The sequence below is a fragment of the Choloepus didactylus genome, chromosome 18 (assembly GCF_015220235.1).
Source record: "Choloepus didactylus isolate mChoDid1 chromosome 18, mChoDid1.pri, whole genome shotgun sequence".
Taxonomy (NCBI): Eukaryota; Metazoa; Chordata; class Mammalia; order Pilosa; family Megalonychidae; genus Choloepus; species Choloepus didactylus.
In genome coordinates, this window is record NC_051324.1 from 73,887,208 (window position 1) to 73,909,670 (window position 22,463).

Sequence of the window (22,463 nt, forward strand, 5' to 3'; positions counted from 1 at the left end):
CCATTCGAGGGTACAGGGCTTGACCGCCATGGGGGCCCCGCCCAGAGGGACAGGACCTGAGGGTTTCTGCAGCAGACTAGTGGGAAATCCTGGCATTTGGGGCCAGATGTAGCAGGCTGTGGTATTTTATATGGGATGGTAAGGACTGAAGCAACATCCCTATGCACACACTGGAGGCAGGAGGGTGTAGGTGACGGTGACACGAGGGTGTAGGTGACGGTGACATGAGGTTGTAGGTGACAGTGACACAAGGTTGTAGGTGATGGTGACACAAGGGTGTAGGTGATGGTGGAAGGTATAGGTGACAGTGACATGAAGGTGTAGATTATGGTGACATGAGGGTGTAGGTGACAGTGACAAGAGGGTATAGGTGACAGTGACATGAGGGTGTAGATGATGGTGACACGAGGGTTTAGGTGATGGTGACACTGGGGAAGATGATAATGTGGGGAGGGTGGAGGTGACTGTGGAGTTGGGTGATGGTGACATGAGGGTGTAGGTGACAGTGACAAGAGGGTATAGGTGACAGTGACATGAGGGTGTAGATGATGGTGACATGAGGGTTTAGGTGATGGTGACACTGGGGAAGGTGATATTGTGGGGAGGGTGGAAGTGACTGTAGAGTTGGGTGATGGTGACATGAGGGTGTAGGTGATGGTGAAATGAGAGTGTAAGTGAAGGCCTTGGGAGGGTGTAGGTGACAGTGTGGGGAGGGTTAGGTGACATGGCATGAGGGTGTAGGTGATGAGGGGAGGTATAGGTGACAGTGACATGAGGGTGTAGGTGATGGTGAGATGAGGATGTAAGTGATGGCACTGAGAGAGTGTAGGTGATGGAGACACGAGGGTGTAGGTGACAGTGATGGGTGGCCATGCTTCCTCATGGGCTACAGATTATTCAGGTCTTCATGATTTTTGTGTTTCCAGTTCATCAACTCTGTATTGCTTTGAAAATGGAGGAAATAACCTAAGAGAATGCAGAAAAAAACAGAATCACATGTATATGCCGATTGTGGCTGTAGGGCAACATTTGGGGCTCTTGACAAATGTGCAGAGGTTTCACCGAGAGTCCCCATTTTTGAGCATCCCTCCCCAATAACAACCAAATTCAGAAAGTACCAGGAAGAACACGGTATCCACCATGAAACAAGCAACCAAATCATAGACTTTGGACTGGCCTGGAAGAGGACACTGGCGGCAGCTGTGCAGCCCCTCTCCACACAAGAGCGTGAGGCCGGGGTGCCTGAGCTGGTGCAGAGGGTCCCCCCAGCCGGGGCTGAAAGCTCAGGTGGGCCCCTGAAAAGAGCCACACACCTTCTTGGGCTTTGTGTTCCTTCCAGAGATTGGGAGGAGAGGCTGCTCAACCAAACCAGGACTGTCCCCAAAACACCATCTCTTCTGCCCAGCCCCATGGGGGACAGTGTCCAGGATGCCCACCCATCAGCACGCGCTGTGGTGGGACATGGACCCGCCCTTAACACCCAGCTACCGTCTCACCCAGGAGGGAGGTGAGGCCCGGCCCGCTGCAGCTTCACGTTAAACTAGGAGTCTCCGGCAGGCAGTCCCCAGAGCTGAGGGAAGAGATGGTGAGTGGTGAGGGGCCCACTGGGCAGGTGGAGCCCTTACCTCCCATGGGCACAGGACTGCCCTAAAGGGACAAATGAATACCGCTGGAAACAGAATTTGTCAACTAGAAGACCAGCTTGAGGAATTCTTCCTATAATTTAGAGCAAAAGCCCACTGCAGTGGATGTTCTGAGGAGGTAAAGGCACGGACAGTGGATCTGGGGGGTCAATGCCCGTAAAGGAACAGTGGCTGGGATGAGGGGCAGTGGCCAGTGACCTAAGGAAAAAACGTGTATGCAATCGAGAAGGACAAGTCTTCAGACATAAAGGCTTGGACAGATTTATTGGACAAGGCTTTTGGAGGGAAAAATAAACACGCCTAGACAGAGATGATGAAACTTTTAAATTCCAAGGGTAAAGAAAAAAAGTGCTTTAAGCTTCCAGGCAGGATCAAAACCAGATTAGTGAGCAAGGAGCAAAGCGACGGGACCTGGGTTTCTGCTCGATGGAGCATCTGCACCCAGCTGAGAGTCACAGACCGAGAGTGTGAGCGACAGGTCCCAGGGAAGAGGACGCACACGCACAACCAAGGATCGAGTGTGCACCGAAACACAGACGACAAGCAGCCCACCAGTGGAAGCTCCCAGTGCAGCCAGAGCCACTGGGACGGGCCCCCGAGCGTGCGGACTTCCACTGACATCACCATAAACAAGACTGAAAGTAAAACATTCTATTCAAGATGCTAAAAAACAAAACAAAACAGGGCAAATAAACCAAAAGTAGGAAGAAGAAATTAATAAACACAAAAGCAGAAACAGGTGAAATGAATAGCCAAAAAAGAGCTGACTAGATAAATAAAACATACGTTTAAATGAGTAACAAATGTAAACTTCGGCCATGCCTGGCACAGATGGAGCCAAAAGGAGATGATGGCACAAGTAATAACCTTGGGAATGAGGACAATTCAGAGGAATTACTGTTTTATTAGTGTAAAATAAAAAAGCTTGCATTGTGTTGATTCAATGATTAAGGAAACAAAATGTTGTCAACGATCTAATTTTTCCTAAAAGCTTGAGAAGGTGTCTTGGAAGTGCTCCACTCACTCTTCCGTGAACAGACATTTCCGACATTATTCAACTCTCCAGGAACTGGAAAAGATGAAAATCTCTCCCTGGATGTGTTCAATCCTGAGTATAATGCCCACTCCAGGACCTGACAAAACTGGAAACTATGAACCCAGTCTCACTAATGAGGTGTGAAAATCCTAGATAAAATACCAGCCAATTAACGTCGGGGATATGTTGAAAGAAAAATACCACGCAGTCAAACAGGGTTTCCTGGAATTTCAGACTAATTTGAAATTGGGGAATCTACTAATTAAATTCATTATATTCATAAGTTAAAGGAGAAAAGAGTGATTTTCCTGATGGGTTCCAAATGAGTGTTTGATGAAACTCATGGTCCATTCTAAACTAGGGCAGAAGGAAACTTCTTTACTTTGTAAGTATTTATCAGAAACTCACAAGAAAACTTTACTCTGTAGAAAGTGCTGGAGATACTAGAGTAAAATCAGGAATGATTTGAGGATGCAAGGGCCACTGACCCAGCATTGTTTTGGATGCAACAAAACAGGAAAAAGAAACGAGCTATAAATTTTGGAAATAAAATGATAGCATCATTGTTCTTTGCCCACGATATGATTGTTTACCTAGAAGATTCAAGATAGTTGATGGGGAAAAAAAAAAAAAAAAGAATGCATAGAAACAGTAAGAAATCATTAAAGTAGCTGGGTACCAGATCTATAATTTTCTTCTATACCAATAATATCCGGTTAGGAAATATAATTTTTTAAAAAAATTTCATCCATGATAGCTATGACAACCATAAAATAATTAGGAATAAATCCAACAAGAACTGAGTAAGCCTACATGAAGAAAAACAGTAGAATTTTTAAAGGGAATAAAACAGATCTAAATAATTGGAGCAACACTATTACTGGATGGAAAGATGGCATGATTAAAAAAAAGTCATTTCTCTCCAAATTAATAATAAATTCAATGCAATTCCATCAAAATCCTTGATGAGATGTTTTGAGTGAACGTAAATTTATTTAATGCGTTTATTTATTTGTTTGTTTATTTATTTTGAAGAAGTAATGATTCGCATTTCAAGAGTGAAAAGACTCCTTTCTGTGTCTATGCCCCAGCTACCCAGTTCTCTGTAAGGCAACCAGTAGTATCTGGTTCTAAAAGAAGATATTTTTGCTTACAAAAGCAAAATCACAGAGTGTGTGTATTTTTTTTCTCTTTTTTACATAAATAGCTACATATTATACCCATTGCTCTCTCAGTTTTTTTCCCATGAAACAATGTATATTGGAGATTATTCCATATCAATACATAAAAAAGCTCTTTATTCTCAACAAATTGGATTTTAAAGTTAACTTGGAAGACTAAATGCACAAGAATATCCAAGAAAAATTTTTAAAAGAAAGGATAATGAAGGAAAATTCCCCTGTAAAATATGAAAACATTTCTTAGATCTTTAGTGCCAAAACCAAAAAGGTACTGGAGGAGAGACGGAAGACAGGGCAGTGGGGCAGAGCAGAGAGGCCCGAAGGAGACCCGGGAGTTCACTTACACAAATTGCATAAATGTTCAGGTTGCATTTTTCACTCAGTAGTGAAAGGGTGGCTGGTTCACTAAATATTGTTTGATCAGGTTGCTATTTGAAAAATAAATACTTAGGTCCCTTCTTCACAAAAAGTAAGTTCCAGATTCAGTAAAAATTTAAGAAAATCACTGAAGCATTAGAAGAATATGGAAGATTTATTATATATATATATATATTATATAATATATATATTTAATGGCCTTGGGGTGAAGAAGGTCTTAGCCTGATGTGAAGTGAGGAGACCAGAGAGGATGAGTTTGACAGATTCGATTATATAAAACTGAAACTCATCTGTCAAAAAGTACAACAAAATTAAAAGACAAACCACAAATCGAGAGATACATGTTTGCAACATCTGTGGCAACATCCCTATCTTTTGTATCAGTTTCCTATCCCTCTGTAACAATGACCACAAATTGAGCAGCTAAACAGTACCCATATTTTAACACACAGGGCCAGCTCCTGTGTGTTATTTCAGTTCTCTGGTCCGAAGTCCAGCGCTGCCTAGCAGGGGTCCCTGTGCGGGGTGGGGGGGAGCCAGGCCACGTTCCCCTGCCGAGGTTCTGGGGAGAAATCACCTTTGGGCGTGTTCTTGTTGGCAGCATCAGCTCTGTGGGGTTGCAGGGCCGGGGTCCCTGTTTCCTCGCCGGCTGTCAGCAGGGCCGCTCTGGGTTCTGCCAGGCCGCCCGTATCCCTTGCCGTGTGGCCCCCTCCTCCTCCAGGCCAGCAATGGCCCATCGATTCCCTCCGATGTTCTCATGCGTGGAGTCACGTGGACTTCCTTTTCTGCTACCAGCTGGAGAAAACCCTGCCTGTGGCTCCTGTGGCTCAACTCCGCCACCCACATTCTCTGCCTTTTGCCATATAGCCCAGCTGATTGCAGGCGCACCACCAGGCAGAGGCCGAGGAGCCGTGTCTCCTTACGTCAGGAACTCTTAGAAGCAGGCCAGGAAAAAGACTCTTGTCCCAGGAGAAGATGGTTGAGGCCAGGCGCACGCAGTCAGAGACCTGGCAGTCAAAACTGTGAAAATACATGTAACTCCACTAACAGCAAAAGAAATGCTAATTTAAAAGAATATTTGGAATAGTGACTTTTGGTTATTCAACCAGCAAAGGAAAGAGGGACTGAACTTGTTGCTTCTTCGGGGGTGTGGAAATGTGCCCTCTCATGTTTTAGATGTGAAGGTGATATGGGGCCACCTCCCCCGGGGCCGTCAGACAGTATCTGTTGGAGTAAAAAGTGTGCACACCCTCCCTGCAGCATTTTCACCTGAAGGAATTTTCTCAAATAAATAATAGTTAAAATGAGCACAATGTGCATTTGGGGTGGTTTCACCCCATGAGTGAGAAAATAGCAGAAGCCAGGGAAAGGAGCAGAGGGGCTCTCCTCGGGCAGGGACTGGTGTGCGTCTCTACCAGCCAGAGTGGAGCTCTCCGAAATGCACGGGCCGCGGCATGGGCCTCAGGGGAGAGCTTCCTCAGCCACGCCAGGGCCAGCCCAGACCGAAGGCAGCTCTGATCCCACCCAACAAAACATAAGCCACAGCCGGGAGACAGCTGTGCTGCTTCCAGGGAGCTTAACTGGTCACACAAAGCTCAGGAATATTTATAGGAATACAGAAATATCCAGGACCAACAAGGTAAAATCACGACTGGCTTCCAGTAAAAAACTAGCAGGCGTGTAAAGAAGCAGAAAGATCTGACGCACAGTCAGGAGAAACACCAATCATTAGAAACTGACCCAGAAATGGCAGGTGACATAGTGAGGAGACAAGGACTTTTAAAAAGTTATCATAACTGAATTCCATATGTTCAAGAAGGTAGAAGAAAGGGTTGGCAGTTTAAGTAGAGACTGGAAGGCCCAAATTGCATTTATAGAAATGAAATGGACTGGGTGAAATTAATGGCAGATTATTAGTCATTGCAGGAGAGATCAGTGACTTTAAGCTTTTAGTCCTTGCAATAGAAAGGATTCAAAATGAATCACAGATAGCAAACAAAAAGACCAAAAAAAAAAAACAAAACAGAGCATCACTGCACAATGGGACAACAGCAAGTGCTCTAATTATATATAATTGAATTTGTAATTACAGAATATAGACCAAAGAAGGGGAAAGAGAGGGGGAACAGAAAAAATACTAAAGGAATGATGAATGAAGAGCCCCAAATTTGATGAAAACGATAAACCCCTAGATCCAAGAATCTCAACAAATCCTCCAAGCACAAGAAAACAACACCAAAGCACATCGTAACCAAATTGACCCAAGCCAGTGATAAAGAGAAAATCTTAAAAGCAGCCAGAGAAGTTCCTTAGAAAAGTAGATATAGAGTTACCCTTCTATCCTGCAATTGCACTTCTCGGTATATACCCGGAAGATCGGAAAGCAGTGACACGAACAGATATCTGCACACCAATGTTCATAGCAGCATTATTCACAATTGCCAAGAGATGGAAACAACCCAAATGTCCTTCAACAGATGAGTGGATAAATAAAATGTGGTATATGCACACGATGGAATACTACGCGGCTGAAAGAAGGAACGATGTGAAACATGACAACATGGATGAACCTTGAAGACATAATGCTGAGCAAAATAATCCAGGCACAAAAAGAGGAGTATTATATGCTACCACTAGTGTGAACATTGAAAAATGTAAAATAAATGGTTCAAAATGTAGACTGTAGGGGGACTAGTGATAGCAATTAAGGAAGGGGGAACGATAATACAATAAGAACAGATAAGCTATTGTGGGTAAATTTAACGTTCTGGGAATGCCTAGGAATGACTGTGGTTTGTTAATTTCTGGTGGGTATGGTAGGAACAAGTTCACAGAAATGTTGCTATATTAGGTTACTTTCTTGGGGTAGAGTAGGAACATGTTGGAAGTAATGTTGTTGTCTTAGGTCAGTTGTCGTTTTCTTACTCCCTTGTTATGATTTGTTTGAAATGTTTTTTTATTGTATGTTTTTAAAAAATTTTTTTGATATAGTTAATTTTTTAAAAAAGTTAATTAAAAAAAAAAAAATGAAAAAAAAAATATGCAGAGCCCCCCTGAGGAGCTGGTGGAGAATGCAGGCGTGTTGGGCTTCCCCACCTTGATGGTTGCTAACGTGCTCACAGACATAGGGAACTGCTGGTTTGATGGGTGAGCCCTCTACTGCAGGACTTGCCCTTGCGAAGACTGGTGCTGCAAAGGAGAGACTAGGCCTGCCTATAATTGTGCCTAAGCGCCTCCTCCCGAATGCCTCTTTGTTGCTCAGATGTGGCCCTCTCTCTCTAGCTGAGCCAACTTGAAAGGTGAAATCACTGCCCTCCCCCCTACATGGGATCAGACACCCAGGGGAGTGAATCTCCCTGGCAACGTGGAATATGACTCCCGGGGAGGAATGTAGACCTGGCATCGTGGGATGGAGAACATCTTCTTGACCAAAAGGGGGATGTGAAAGGAAATGAAATAAGCTTCATTGGCAGAGAGATTCCAGAGTCGAGAGGTCACTCTGGTGGGCACTCTTACGCACAATATAGACAACCCTTTTTAGGTTCTAATGAATTGGAGTAGCTAGCAGTAAATACCTGAAACTATCAAACTACAACCCAGAACCCATGAATCTTGAAAGCAATTGTATAAAAATGTAGCTTATGAAGGGTGACAATGTGATTGGGAAAGCCATAAGGACCACACTCCCCTTTGTCCAGTGTATGGAGGGATGAGTAGAAAAATGGGGGCAAAAAAAAAAAAGGCACCCAGTGTTCTTTTTTACTTTAATCGTTCTTTTCCACGTTAATTTTTTTTCTTATTATTTGTGTGCTTGTGGTAATGAAAATGTCAAAAATTAATTTTGGTGATGAACGCACAGCTATATAATGGTACTGTGAACAACTGAATGTATGCTTTGTATGACTGCATGGTATGTGAATATATGGCAATAAAAATGAATTTTAAAAAAAAGCAACCAGAGAAAAAAGTCACATATACTGCAGAGGAGTCCAAACACACCCCACACCTCCCTGCGTCTGTCCATCCCCGCTGCGACCACTGTGGCTTCAAAACCTCCAAAACCTCCTTCTCGGCTTCCTGCTTGTGTGTGTTTCCCTTTCTCACACTGTTCTCATCCTTACAGGAGCTGAAAGAGTCTCCACTGTTAGAATTTTTACAACACTCTTGTATTATATTGTTTTTTTTTTTTTTGAAGAACAGCTAACTCCGATACAATACTTACCCAGCAACCTTTTAGTCTATAATTTGGTTTTCCCTTTGGACCTACCCACCAAAAAAGGAATGTTCCATGCGAGTGAGCAAGCAATCACTAACCAAGGTTTAGCTCCCTGAATAAGTTGGTGTCAGCTTTATAATCAGCCTCATGTGAGTTTGTTAGACGGCGGCATTTCAGCGGGGTTTAGTCTCTTCTGAGATCACTAATGCAAATCAGCTGTCGGCTCCGAGACAAGACTGGACCTGCTGCCTGCTCGCAGCCCAGCCCCAGTGGACAGGCTTCACTTCTTCCTGTGCTGCCACTTGACCCTTTCAGTGTGGGGGGCTTTGGGAGGCTTGGCCCATGTGCTCCAGGCTCCCTTCCAGGGGCTATAGGATTCTATGTGAGGTTGCTAACCTTTAAGTGGCAAGAAATGTATAAAACTAACACTAAGCCTTATGCTCCGATATATTTCAGTATATCCTTAGACTCTGGGGGAGGGTCTCTAATATGCGGTGGGAACTGGAATGGGCTTGTTGCAATTTGTGGTGTGTACTTTTGCCTGTTTTATCTCCCCAGTTAGACTGTGAGTTCTCTGGTGGCAAAGTCGGGGTCTTTGTATTTTACCAGCAGTCTCCCAGTCTCACCCTGAAATGACAGGAAGGGCACGGGAGCTGTAGTTCCCCAGCCCTCCCCTGGTTTCAGGCCAAATGAAAAATGCCCGTGCTGACGGAACCCCCTCTCTCTGGTTTCCCCCCACCGCACCCCCAGTGGCGGCTCTGCAAGCAGAAATGGAGAGCCTGGCTCTGCGTCTCTTCTACATGCAAAATATAGACCAGGATGTCCGCGACGACATCTGCGTGATGAAGCAGGTGGTCAAGAAAGCCGAGGCGGAGAGGGTGCGGGCGGTGGTCGAGAAGCAGCAGCAGGTATCGGGCGCAGTTTCCACGTGTTTTCATTTTCAACGAGGCGCTCAGCTCTGCCGCCTGCTGGGATCCCCACCTGGAGGCTGTGACCGGTCTTGGGGTCACTGACGTGGTCCGAGGGTCCTTCGGGCCTGGGCGTGTCCCTCCCGCTCTCTTCGCCTGTCTGCAGGACCTGCACGTGGACCAGCTCACCGTCAGGGCCCAGCAGCTGCAGGAACACATCGCCCTGCTCCAGGCTCAGTGCCTGGCCCAGGCCGAGGACACCCGCTGCTTGAGGAAGGCGGTGAGCGAGGTAGGGGCGAGGCCCGCAGCTCCGGTGGCGCGTCCCCTCCCGTGACCCCTCACTCCCACACGTGCCGGGGACGGTCCGCCCGGTGCCTGGCATGAGTCTCTGTCGAATGAACGACCGTGACCACTGGGTCCCTGCACCTCCTTGAGCCCTGAGACCCCCCACCGTGGGCACTGACCGAACGGCCTCCCGGCAGCGTGGAGGGCGGACCCAAAGGCCCCCCAGGATTTCAGATGTTCTCTTCTCTTCCGGCACATGGGGGTCTCACTTGATGTGCGGACCCTTAGCAAGGTTCTAAGCCTCGGGGGTCCTCTTTCGGGGGGACCGAGGTCCAGTGACGATTCTCAGCCCGATGGACTGTGGTGCTGCTGGATAGTGCCCCCATCTCTGCTCACGTTGGCAGAAGCTGCTCGCACATGGTGCCCCACTCAGTTTCCCTGTGGATGACTCGAGAAACCGAAGTCACTGTGACTTTTCTGTTCTGTGAGTGACCACCTGCACCTGTGTGTGCAGGAGAGCTACAAAGGAAATAATAAGCTTTATCGGAGGAAAGAGAAGGAGGCTTGAACTAGTGGGAAACACACCTGGTGCCCGGGGATGGGGGTGGGGGTGGGGGGGTCTCAACCCTGAAGCGCCGATGCTCTCCAGCCTGCAGGTACAACTAACATGTCGTGGTTAGATTCCCAAATCCAGTCAGAATCCCAGGGGAGAAAAACTTTTTAATTGAGAAATGAGCCTTTAGTTTACCTGAAAAATAAAGCAGGGGGACTGGCCAAGAATTGTTTTTAAAATGAAGATGCACGTGGGGCGACCAAGCATCCCAGCTCGTCCAGGGCCGAGGGGTCTCCCAAGATCTGGGATTTTCAGCGCTAAAAGCAGGAGATCCTGGGCAGACAGGGTTGACCGATAGGGTGGCCTTACCAAATATTAAAGTATAGTAGCGGGCTCTGGAGGTTGAAGCAGCTTGTTTCTGGAATCGGGGTGCACAGATAGACCACTGCAGCCTACGGAAGGCCCAAAAACCAACATCGGTCTCTATAAACATCTGGTGGATTATAATTTAGCAGAGAATTATTCAGCCAGTGGCTTGGGGACATTTGGTTAATCATTTGGAAAAAAAACAAAGAATTTAAGTCAAATCTTTTCCTCATACCAGACACTAAAATAAATTCCAGATGGACTCAAGTATTTAAATGGTGGGGAAATGTACCCAGAGAAAATGAAAAATAATATTTATGTAGTCCTGGGTTCGAACGGTTGCTCTGAGCATAACAGAGGAAAAGTTAGGGCTGACCACAGTAATAATAAAATGCTTGTAAGTTAGGAGGAACAAAACGGAAAGAGGAGAGGCACGCGGGGAAGGACGCAGCGCAAGCATGAGACGTTTAGTGGTAGGAAGGGATTTTTGTGCCCTTCTATGCCATGTAGTGGTGGCGCGCCCCTGTGCCCTGATCGTACCAGGCGATCCCGGGCGGCAGGGTTGCGGGCGGGGGGCGGACGCTCAGGGCCCGGCCCTCTCCGCAGGCCTGCATGGAGATCGAGGCCATCGGCATGGAGAAGAAGCGCGTCCTGCAGCAGTGGGCGGGCAGCCTGCTGGGCATGAGGCACCGCGACGAGGCCTACAGGACCACCCAGGAGGCACTCAGGTGAGGGCTCGCGCGGGGGTGGGGGGCTCTCACCGCCCTCGGGTGCTGCGCTGCGGGGTGGGGGCGGCCGGGGGCGTAGGGGTGACAAGGCCCCTGCGGCCATGCGAGGGGAGGAGCCGACCCCACGGCGGTGCCCACCTGGCCAAGTGAACAAAGGTGCACCTGGGAGCCCCGCACGCAGCCTGGGCTTCCGGCCCGAAAGCTCCGGGATTGTCCCTGGTGATTCTGCGCCTCCTGAGTCCTTTCAAACTCTCTGTTGATCTGGAGCAGCAGGGCTGGCATGCTCGGATTTCCTGCGGGGAATTAAGGAGACCTGAGAGCAGGAATTAAAAGGGGCACTTGCCTTCGGACGATAAGGTCCTCCTTTGAGGCGCCGAGCCACCTGCGGATCGTCCCGCCCGGGCGCGTCCCCCAAATCCTCTGCTTTATCCCTCACGAGGGGAACCCGGAGGCCCCTCGGGGCGTCTTGTCCCTCCCAGCACCGTCACGCGGGCCAGGTGTCCGGGACGGAGGTTGCTCCCTGGCAGCACCCAGGGCGATGGGGTCTCGGGCTTGGGCACCTGAATGTGACAGCCGCGCCCTGGGTGGGTACCTGCCCCTTCGCTCGGCCTTGGCTGGCCCTCACCCTCCATCCTCCACCTGACCCCAAGGTACGAGGAGCTGCCTCCGTCAGTCTAGCTTGCTCTGTGGGACCTGCATGGTAAGGAGGTAGCTTTCCCTCCTCCCCCATGGTAAAAATCCAAGGTATAACATTCCCTTACAGATAAACAAGACTGGTAGTTAACCTGGGCCAGAACTACTGCACCTTTTTGAAATACATAAGCCAAAAGCCAATGGCCCATCACCTGTACATGGTCCTCTGCAAGCTCTCTCACACCAGCTCTTACCTTTCTTGTTCTGGGGTTTCCAGATATCATCTGGGGACAAAACTACTTGACTTTTGAGGCCATGAGGCTTTAAAAACTATTTTGTAAATCCACCAGAATGTTCCTATTCCAGACAAGTCTTAAACCCAGAGGTAACAGCCTCTTTAAGATCAACAATCAGATGAAGCCCCCTTCTCCATACTGTCAACACCCCCTTTAATATGAACAAGTTAGGTCACTGCCTAGACCCCCACCCCCCAAAAAAATCCAAGGCATATATGGCTGTTTTTAAAACAAGACACTTTTACCCAAATAATGTGGGATTAGAAACTCCCCCTTCCTTCACTTCCTTGAAACGACAGCATACAGCTGAATGCAGAGCTGTGGAATTATCCGGGCAAGTTCAGGCCAAAGATGGGCTTTACCTGTATAGAGGCAGGTGGAGGCGCCCAGCCCAGCGAGTTTCTCTCTGCACCCTCCTCGGGGTCTGTGGGCAGAGCCCTGCTGCACCTGCAGACTCAGTCATGCCCCAGCCTGCAGGAGGGGGCTGCTTTGCCCAGGCAGCCCATGGGTCCGGGGTGCCCAAGCTTGGAGCACTCCACGCTGCCAGCCGTCACCCCCCGGCCCGGCCAAGGTGCAGCTCCCTCTCCCAGGACAGCCCTCTGGGACAGCTTGGGGCTCCCATCTGAGCTCGCCCACCAGGGACCCCAGCACATGGCTGCCACCTCCGTGGCCCTCCTCACCCTTCAGCTCCCCCTGCGCCCCCAGACTAGCTGCCCCTGCCCCCTCCCTGCCCTCTCTGCAAACCCTCCCCCTCTCCTTGCCCCCTGCTAGTTCCCATGTCCTCGGAGACATGGCTTTGCCTGGGTTTTCTTTTTTAAAATTTTGCTATTTTGCATAGATAAAGCAGTCCCTGGTTAACATTATTTTTTTAATGTATACAGGGAAGTCTCCCTCCCACCCCCATCCCGTGCTCACCCAGACCCCTTCCCACAGAAAACCAATGTGTCTGGCTTCTCGGATTACCCTCCCTGGATAGTCCATGCACTTTCTAGAAAATACGTGTGTCCATATTCAGTATTTTCCCTTTTTGCCTCACAGTAGCACACCACAGACACTGCTCCATGCCTTGATTTTCTCCTTTAACAATCTGTGTTGGAGCTCTTTGCAAATATGTGCCTGTGAAGATCCTTCCTTCCTCGTCTTCCTCCACACAGCATTCCCTGGTGTGGAACGGCCAGCGCTGCACTCGTCACTGTCTCTGGGACTAGTGCACTCGCTCTATTTTACATTACGCAATTGTATCAGCCACCAGATGAACCCCCAGACTGGACTGTCGGGGTTCTAGGGCGCCCACACTGGCAGGTCTGGCAGGGATTGCCCGGTAAGGCTGCCGGTCACACCCTCCGGCACTGGGCCCACAGTCTTGCCATCCCCTGTTTCTGTGTCTGGGGTCATACCAACCAGACAGATGAGCAGAATGTATCTTGTTTTTTTCAAATACAGGTACAGAATGTTCGTTGAATGTTCTAACCAAACACATGTAGAGAATCACACATACACGCAAACACACACACACATCTGGCTCCACCTCAGAAGTCCTTCAGCAACTTGATGCATGAAGGCACAGCAGTGCCACAAGGTCCATTTTGTAAGTGCTGACCAGGTAGGACACCGTTAGAATGGTAAATTATCACTGCAGAGAGGCGCTGCCTTCATCCAAGAAGGTCTGAAGAAGGAAATCCAAGGTGGGTTTAACAGGCCAGGATACTGCGTCACTAAACTATCACATGGCTTGTTACTCCCAGTTCAAGAGTGCAGAGATTGAACTAATGCTAAATACCAATACTCACTGTTCAAGTTCGTAGATGATTTTAGCAATCAAACGAGAATGGTGATGTTCCTGACTGGTTGTCAGGATGCTGGGTGTGAGGGCAGCTCCCCTGCAGCTACATGGGCACAGGCGGACATCGAAAACAGCATCCACCTGGTGAGCTCCCCGTGAGGTTCCGTCGACTGGCCCCGCTGGCTTGGAAGCCTGGTTTTGCCATCACATCGGGAATGCATCATTCTCTTAGGGGCTAATTTACGCTGATCAGGCTTACCAGAGGTGACGCGTAAACCAGAATGCCAATTTATTATTGGGCTTTCTGAAATATAAGTGCCAAAGGACCACATGCCCAGTCCTTACCTGTAGGAAAGTACCTGGGAGCCAGGTGATAACCAGAACTGCTCCTGGAGAGTCACTTCTAGGACTGGAATGTTCCAAGGCCTTGGGCCATGCCTGAGTGTGTCTGTTCCCGGGGACACACGTGCTCAGACAGCTTGCGGGTCCCCCCCCCCTCGGTGCCACCCCTGCCTGGCAGCCTTTTCTGTCCAAAGGCCCCCCTCCCTCCTGGCACCTGCATTATTTTTTCAGATAAGTTAATGCCCTTAGTTGGGTTCCGGCCAATTCTCGCACTCTCTTTTTCAGGGTCTTTGTATCTCACGGGTCTCGTTCCTCTTCTGTAGATTCGACAATTTAAAGGCAGTCTCATCTCCCAGTTCTTGGGGGGGGGCCCATGATACTGCCCCCGAGGGCCCCACATATCAGCTGCGAGTTCAGCTTCAAGGTTGTGCTTTTCTCATCTGCATTTTCTTGCCGCCTTCCCTGTTTTTTCGGGATGTCACACCCTGTCATAAAGATGCAGGGAAACACTTGAAATGTGTTTGTTTCCCCTTCAGTGGGTCCAGAGTGCCCGGAACAAGGAAGCGGAGGGGCTGTCTCAGTGTGTTCTCAACTTCCTTCCCCCTAAACACTAATAATGGGGGAGACGGCTCCCTGCAGGGCCCCTGCTGCCACAGTGAGGGGGGACAGGATGAGGATACAGTCCCCACGGCAGAGCCTCCTTCCTGCAACCCTCTGCACCAGACTCAGAACCTCGTGCAAGGTCAGGGGGACGCTGGCTCTCCCTGCCTGCCAGGCCCCGGGCCCAGCGGGGTGTCCTGTGGCCCCTGCAAACCCACTGAGCCAGCTGCTGTTACTACCAGCCTGTGACAGACGCAGGGGTCGTTGCCAGGGGTCCTCCTATGGTTTGGGGTTTGGCAGGCGGGTACCACCCACTGCCCAGGCCCCTATCCCCGAGGACACCTGTAGCCCCAGGGCCCTGCAGCTTCACCAAGATGACCCAAGAGCTCCCAGTTAAAAATGTGTCCCTGGACACAGGGGCTGGGTGTGATGGCACACGGCATTCCGTCCCTTCTCTCCACATTCCCCATCGGTGCCCTGAGGCCAGGGGCACGTCCACTTGCTCAGTCCCGGGGCCGGGCCTACGTGTGGAGCTGGATGCTGCCCAGGGAAGGGTGTGACCTCCGAGACCAGACCCCTGTCCCCCGCAGTGCTGACGCCTCACAGACCACAGCCACGCACCAGACCTTTATGATGTTCCAGGAATACGTGAACGACCGTGATGAGACTGCAGGAGTCACTAAAATCATGGATTCAAAGGAAACGGCTACTCCTCACGGGACACTTCTCAAATATGCCAGGAAACACCGTCTGTGCCCTTAACTCACTAGAAATTACACCCCCACGGGGCCGTGCTTTAGTGTTCCTGGGCTGCCCAAGCAAATACAGGCAGTGGGTTGGCTAAAGCAATGGGAGTCTGTTGGCTCACAGCTCTGAGGCTGGGAGAAGTCTGAACCAAGGCGTCATTCGGTGAGGCCTTCCGGGAGACCTTGGCGTCCGGGGCTGGCTGCCGGCAACCCTGGTCCTGGGCTCCTGTCACGTGGCGGCCTCTCCCGGCTTCCTTCTCTTTGGTTCTGTTGACCTTCAGCTTCTTGCTTGCTTTGGCTTTCTCTCTCCCTCTCTCTCTCTCTCTCTCTCTCTCTCTCTCTCTCTCTCTCTCTCTCTCTCTCTCTCTCTCTCTCTCTCATCTGAATTTCATTCTGTTATGAACGACTCCAATAATAAAACTAAGACCCACCCTGATTGAGGAGGGGGACACTCCTTCACTGAAGGCGCCTCATCGAAAGGTCCTCCTTACAAGGGGTCACACCCACAGGAGTGGGTGAAGTCTAAGAACACGTGTTTCTGGGGTACAGAGCCCCAAACCACCCCAGGCAGAGACACACACACAGGTCCTGCTGTCTGCATCCCCCGCTTCCGGCACACGCGTCTCCACAGGGTCTGCAGCCAGCCAGGGGCCCCTTCTGCTCCAAGATGCTGATCGGTGAGCCCCGAGCCTCCGGGACCCTGCCGGACCCTGCCGCGGGCTCATCGGTCCTGGCCCTGCAGCCCGGCCAGCCGGACACGGGGCCTGGGGAGATCTGACCCCAGAACCTTAACGCCGCAAGCCTCTCCTCCAATCCTCAGACGTACGCAGCCCAACGTTTGGGCCGCGGTCCAGATTCCACCAGATCCTTTGTGTTTCATTTCTTTTCTGGTGGTGTCTGTTAATCGAGGAAGTTTTTAGTGTTTTTTTTTTTAAATAATTTTTATCAAGGATAAGTGATCACATGGCAGGAAATGTGAAAAACAAAAGAGGATTTTATGACTCTCCCTGGTCTCTCTGCCCTTGTGGTATAATGCCTTACTAGCATTTGGGCCCAAGAGGCACGTTTCCTCCAGGCATCCCTTTTACCTAGTGTTCAAGATTGTTTCCATTTCCAATTAGATGACTTACTTTTTTTGTCAAATTTTAGATGTTTGTAGGGCTGTTACTTTCTAAAAAGAGAAAATGGGCAATTTATTTAAGTCAGGTTTATTGAGGATAATTTATGTACCGTACAATCTGTCTCTTTCCAGTGCACAGTTGGGTGAGTTCTGGCAAATAGACAGAGCTGTGTAACCACCGACTGGTCCTACTCATGACAGAGAATATTTCCTTCACCCCCAAAGTCAGCCCCCCCCCCCCCCAACGCCAGGCCAAGGCAGCCACTCAGCAGTTTTCTGCCTCCGGTAGTTTTGCCATTTCTAGAATCAGACAGCATGTGGCTTTGGGGTCTGCTGCTTTCACTCAGCATCATGCTTTCCAAGTCATTTATGTGGCAAGAGGGGTAGTTTGTTTCTTTCTAGTGCCAAGTGGTGTTCCGTTCTGTGGATACATCACAGTTTATTTCTCCACCAACTGACGGAAGTTTGGGTTGTTTCCAGTTTGGATGTATCACGAATCAAGCTGCGGCGACCATTTGGAATAGGTCCTAGCCCTTGTGTGGACGTAAGTTTTCCTTTCTCTTGGGTAGATTTCTAGGAGCAGGGTCATTGGTAGGTGAATATTTAACTTTGTAGCAAACCTCCAAACTGTTTTCCCAAGTGGCTGTTCTATTTTGCATTGCAACCAACAGTGTCTGAGATTCCCAGTTGTTCCACTTCCTTGCCAAAACTGGGACTTGTCAAGTCTTTTTAATGTTAGCCATTAGATTCAGCCGCTGGTGGATGTGAAATGGCACCACGTGAGGCTCTAATTTGCATCTCCTTGTCTTAGGGTGCTGTGCTTCTTTTCATGTCCTTATTTGACATCTGTGTATCCTCTCTGGTCAGGTGTCCTTTCCTCATCTTAAAACTGAGTGATTTATCTTATTATTGAGTTGTAAGAGTTCTTCATATACTCTGGATACAAGTCCTTTATCAGTTATATGTTTTGTAAATATTTTCTCCCAGTCCTAGGTTTGTCTTTTCATTCTCCTAAGAGGGTCTTTTGAGAAGCAGAAGTTTTCGAATTTTGATGAAGTCCAATTTATTGATTTCTTTCTTTTATAGTTCATGCTTTTTTTATGTCTTCTCTAAGAAATCTTTGCCTGACCCATTGTCGTAAAGGTTTTCTCCTATGTGTTCTGCTGAAGCTTTAGAATTTGGCTCTTATGTTTATGTCTACAATGTATTTCAAGTTCATTTTTGTTTTGGTGTGAGCTAGGGCTCCAGTCTCAGGTTTTTGTTTTTGGGGTTTGTTGTTGTTTCACATGGATTCCCAGCACCACTTGTTGAAAAGACTATCCTTTCTCCCCAGGCATCAAAAATCAATAGATCATATATATTTGTGTGTCTGTTTCTAGACTCCGTTGTATTTCATTGATCTACTTGTTGATTCTGGATTACTGTAGCTATATAGCAAATCTTGAAATCAGATAGTGCAATTTCTTGTTTGACAAAATTATTTTGGCTATTTAGGTCCTTTAGATTTCCATAGAAATTTTAGAATCAGATTGTCAATTTCTAAAAGATATTTAAAAAAAAAAAAAGAAAAGAGCTGCTGGGATTGTGATTGGGAATTGCAGTGAATGTTATAGATCAGTTTGGCAAGAATTGACATCTTACCAAAGTTTCATCTCTTTTTAACTTGACATTAATTGTAGGCATTTCCATAGCTGTTTGCCAAGGGAAAAAAGCAATAGAATTTGAAGCGAGACAAACTTGATGTCTCCATCCCAAGTACACCATGTCCTGGGGACTTTGGGCAAGTCACGTAGATGCTCTGAGCTTCTGTGTCCACATCTATAAAATTGGAATCATAATACTTCCTTTCCAGGACCACTGTCATGGTTCGGGAAGACGGTAACGAAGCCCCCCGCACCGTGCCTGGCTCCAGGTGTCGGTCCCCTTCCCCCTCCTCTCCCTACAATCGTAACATTAAAAGGACTTTACATGGGCAATCATTCTATTAAGGTATTGGAAAATAGGAGTCAAGTCCAACTTCTTGTCAAAGGGCGAGTTTCCCAACTTCTTCCCCTACCTGCAGAGTTCCCTTCAGCAGGTTTCCTCTAAACAGGGCGCTGCTCACTGCAGGCGTTTGTTTCCGGACATCCAGGCCAGCTCGTAACTCGCTTTACTCTTGCAATTTTGGCAGCGAGTGCCAGCATCAACTCAAGTCCATCGATGGTGAGATTGAGGCCTATAAGAAATCAACCATGAAGGAGGAAGAAAAGAACGAGAAACTGGCGAGCATCCTGCACCGGGCAGAGATGGAAGCCAGCCTGATGCAGAAACTGACCGCCCAGTGCCTGGCCAAGCAGGAGGCGCTGCAGAATGAGTTCAACACCTACAGGCTCACCCTGCAGGACACGGAGGACTCCCTGGGCAAGGCCCACCTGGTATAGCCGCACCCCACCCCCGCCCAGACAGGAGGCCCCATGCCCACCTGCCGGCAAGCACCTCTGCAGCCATGTCCACCTGCCGGCCCTCCCTTTCCAGGAACACACGACAGTCTCGGGCGAGCTGCAGGCTCTCCGTCAGACCATCCAGGACGAGCTGGAGCTGAGGAAGAAGATGGAGGCATCCATCGTGGAGAAGCTGCAGGAGCACGTGACGTCCAACAAGATGACCAAGTACTTCAACCAGCTCATACTGAGGCTCCAGAAGGAAAAGACCAACCTGGTAAGCCGCCCCGCAGGAGACAGGTGAGCAGGAAGTCCCGCCCCTCCAGCTGCAGGGACCTCAGGTGCATGGGAGGGCGGCTCTCGGGATGAGCAGACCACACGAGCGGAAACAGGGTGAGCAGGGGGTTTGGGTGTGTTTATTCATTTTGCATTTCTTCTTGCCATAAGAGCAGTATACTTTATTGTAGAAAATCTGGAAAATAAAGAAAGCATATAAGAAGAAAATAAAAAACCACCATAATCCCACTATCCAGAGAAAATGCCTTGTAAAACTTGGTCTATTTCCTTCCAGTCGCTTTTCTGCACACACACACACACCCCTACTCACCTGCAAACTCACACAATGCACATACACGCAGGTGCAGTGGTCACACACAGACACATGCAAATGCACCCACATGTAAGCACACACACAGAAAACACACACATTCTAAACCAAAGTGGGCTCTTGCATTTCAGTTTTAAGTCAATTTTAATCTATCTTTCATAAACGTTACTGAGGTAACTCACAGAGACAATAAGTGTAGGGGTCTGTGATTTTTTCACCATACATATATATATGTATGTATATATGTATGTATATATGTAATTTTAAATATTTTTTTAAATTTTTCTTCTTTATGGACCATATTCAACATAACATTTTCCTATGTCATTAATATTCTTCAAAAACCTAAATTTTTACTTACACGTAACAGTTCATCCTTTGGTTGTATGTATTTTGTTTAACACTTCTCTTGTTCAGACAAACTTTGGGTCGTCTCTAGGTTTTAACTTCATGAACAGCGCAGTGCTGACCACCTTGTTCATAGATCTTTGTTCACATTTCTGAGTTCTCCTCAGCATCAGTATCGGAGGCGGGCATCTCGGATCCCGGGGCTTGAGCACTGCCCGGAAGCTTCGCCTTGCAGCCACCACCTGACGCCTGGCTTACCTGGGTCCTGATTAACCCTCAGCCGGAGCCAGGGGCCCCTGGTGTCCTTGGAAAAATAATCCCTTCCTTGAGTTGTTTCTTCTCTGCCTCTTCCCGTGGTGTGACCCCAGCTGGAGTCCCTGGCCAGGGCCCCCTCAGAGGGTCCCACCGAGGCCTCCGAGGCCCGCGACGGGCAGGGGGCACGTCCCAGCCAGAGGGGCCTTCCGAGCACGGGTGGGTCCCGTCCAACCTCCAGCTGTTGCCTCACCTGGTGCAATAGGCCCACCTCGCAGGTGTGGGAGCACTACATCTGAGCGCTTAGGTATGTAATGAGGTGCCCGTAAGCCTGGGCCATCGGGGCTGCCCTCACGATGGGAGGGCACACTGTCCACCTGGCGGCAGCCGTTCCTGGACACGTGGGGAGAGGCTGCGGCCCCTCTGCTGATGGACGGCGCAGATGCAGCTGGGATCCCCTGGGGATCCCCTGGCCTTTCCGTGTTGAGGGGAGACGGCTGTTCCAGCCTGCTGCAGGCACAGGCGAGGCCGCAGGCCGTACCCTGACATGGGCAGCCAGGGTGGGCTGCCCAGGGGACGAGCGGCCTCCGGCCCTTCCTGGACCGCGCACCCAGGTGCATGTAGTACCCACCATGGCCAGCGGAGGGCAGCGGAGAGCCTTTTGAACAACGGTCTATTGCGACAATTTTTCATCCGGTGGAAGGTGGGCGTCTTGAATGGGGGCACTTTTTCCCAACTGCTCGAAAACCCCGTGGGCATATCTGTAAGAGGAGCAGAGTGGATAGGTGGGATCCAGAGGTGGGTCCAGAGAGGATTGGCACGGGTCAGCTGCGGGCTCTGAGCCGCATGGGAAAGGAGGACACTGGGGAAAGGTGCCAACGTCCTGGAAGGAGAGGAGAGCAAACGGCTTAGGAGCCGAACGGGGGGTGATGTGGGGGGCTGGGCTGGCCTATGACAGCTGGGGTGAGACACCGAAAGGGGACCCACGGGGCTCCTGTGGCTGAAGCCACCTGCAGGTGACAAACCATGGGGTACAGTGGCCTGGCCATCTCATGGGGTCTCAGCAAAGAAGGAGAAGGGCCACACCGCTTGTACTCTGAGGGCCTGCAGGGCATGCGAGCTGGCTTTGCTGCCTGACTAGAGGCTGGTCACTTCTGTTCCCAGGCAGGCTGGCCTCAGGCTTTAAAAATGGGGAGCCCACTGTGGTGGCCTGTCAGGGAGTCCGAGCATGAGACCCTGAGTCAGCAGTCAAATGGAGGAGAAGCTGAAATGGCCCCTAGGAAGGGCTGGGAGCTGGCAGGAGCCGTGGCAGCCCCAAGGAGCTGAGGCGGCACAGGTGGATGCTGACGGGCATCGTGGGGGTGGGGGCTGGGGGTGGCTGGGCAGGTCCAGCTAAGCCAGAGGGGCCGAGGCCACACCAGCAAACCCTGTTCCCAGAAGAGGACCCCATCCCCCAGCTTCCGGAGCCTCCTTCTGGTTCTCAAATGGGTAGTTGCCACCGTGGGTGCCGGCTGCCTGGCTGGGGATTTTCACTTCCTGGTTCTTGCAAATATCCTTGTAAGAATCCCCTCACCACATGAAGTAATCTGAGTGACTCTCTGCCTTCTGCCACCGAAAGAGCCAACACAGGACACAGGGCTTCAGGCCAGCAGGAGGGCCACCCCGGAGCCTGGGGCTTCTCTCATGCACGCAGTGACCCTGGGTTGACCACAAGCCCCAGGTCACGACCTTGGACTGGATGGCCAGACTCTGCTCCACAGATCCTCTTTGCTTTCCACGACTGCTTCCAGCTTTCTACAAAGATGTGAGGAAGTCTGTCCCATGGAATACAAATCTGGATAAGTTCTTAAGTGTGTGCCCAGCCTTAGTTAGACCAGGGATGTTTATAGCAGATGGCCGCTGGAGGAGGGCAGGGAGCTGAGTTCTGTTCACCATCGTGTGCCAAGGGCCCAGGGCGGAGCCTAATCAGTGCTCATTTAAGATTGGTTGAGCAAACCAACAAGTGCCTGACAACAGTTACGG

At 49.6% G+C, this 22,463-nt stretch overlaps 1 protein-coding gene across 1 annotated transcript in view; it reads left to right on the forward strand.

The window, feature by feature from the left end:
- Positions 1-22,463, forward strand: part of CCDC40 (coiled-coil domain containing 40) — a 51,623-nt gene that overhangs the window by 18,354 nt on the left and 10,806 nt on the right. The window contains exons 10-14 of the mRNA XM_037810552.1: positions 9,205-9,362; positions 9,529-9,651; positions 11,173-11,294; positions 18,985-19,228; positions 19,329-19,511. Of these exons, the coding sequence (XP_037666480.1) occupies positions 9,205-9,362; positions 9,529-9,651; positions 11,173-11,294; positions 18,985-19,228; positions 19,329-19,511 (830 nt within the window). The remainder of the gene's footprint in view (positions 1-9,204; positions 9,363-9,528; positions 9,652-11,172; positions 11,295-18,984; positions 19,229-19,328; positions 19,512-22,463) is intronic.